An 829-nucleotide genomic window follows, 5' to 3' on the forward strand; every position below is an offset into this window, starting at 1 on the left:
GTTCTGGTTTGGTTCTGGTTCTGCTAGATTTGATGTTTCTGTTTTGGTTTAGTTCTGGTTTGGTTCTAGTTCTGCTAGATTTGATGGTTCTGTTTTGGTTTAGTTCTGGTTTACTTTGTTCTAATTTTGTTGTAGTTTGGTTCTGGTTCAGCCACATGCTTTATTTTGTTCTAATTTTATTTTGCCCTGCAATTTGGTTTTGGTTTTGTTGTGTTTTAGTTTTTTTGACATGTTTTTGGTTCTTTAAATAGGAAAACAAACTTCTTGACATGCTACTCTTACATTATAATGCCATCAAATGGACCAAAACTTTGGCATGCATCAAATGGAGATCCTATAAATCCCCCAATCATGAGAAGAGCACCGGGTAGACCAAAGAAAAAAAGGAACAAGTCCAATGATGAATCAAAGGGTTCTAACAAACTACCAAGACAGTTTGCAACTGTGAAATGTAAGAACTGTGGGAAGCTTGGCCACAACACGAGGACATGCAAGGGTAAAAGTGCAACAGATAGAGAGATACCAAAAGGTGGAAATAACATCAACAGAACAAAGAGAGCAAAGACAACAAGGGTTGGAGGTGATGAGGGAGAAACACCAATAATTTTATCTCAAGATTCACAAGCTCCACAAATTCAAGATTCACAAATCAATTGAAGACACGAAACTTGTGATTTTTATTTTGGTTATTATGAATATGTAATCATACTTGGACCTATATAATTTGGTTACTATGAATATGTACTTTTATTTTGGTTACTTGTGAAGGAACAATTTTATTTTGTAATGCATTAGTATGACCTTTTGTTGGACCTAAGTTATGGAACGA

The 829-nt window shown here is 35.0% G+C and overlaps 1 protein-coding gene across 1 annotated transcript in view; it reads left to right on the top strand.

Moving 5' to 3' along the window:
- Positions 1–657, top strand: part of LOC101499422 (uncharacterized) — a 3,174-nt gene extending 2,517 nt beyond the window's left edge. Inside the window, exons 4-5 of the mRNA XM_027336464.2 lie at positions 53–145; positions 252–657. Of these exons, the coding sequence (XP_027192265.1) occupies positions 53–145; positions 252–657 (499 nt within the window). The remainder of the gene's footprint in view (positions 1–52; positions 146–251) is intronic.
- The last annotated feature ends 172 nt before the right edge of the window (positions 658–829 follow it).

This window comes from Cicer arietinum, chromosome 1, assembly GCF_000331145.2.
Source record: "Cicer arietinum cultivar CDC Frontier isolate Library 1 chromosome 1, Cicar.CDCFrontier_v2.0, whole genome shotgun sequence".
Lineage (NCBI taxonomy): Eukaryota > Viridiplantae > Streptophyta > Magnoliopsida > Fabales > Fabaceae > Cicer > Cicer arietinum.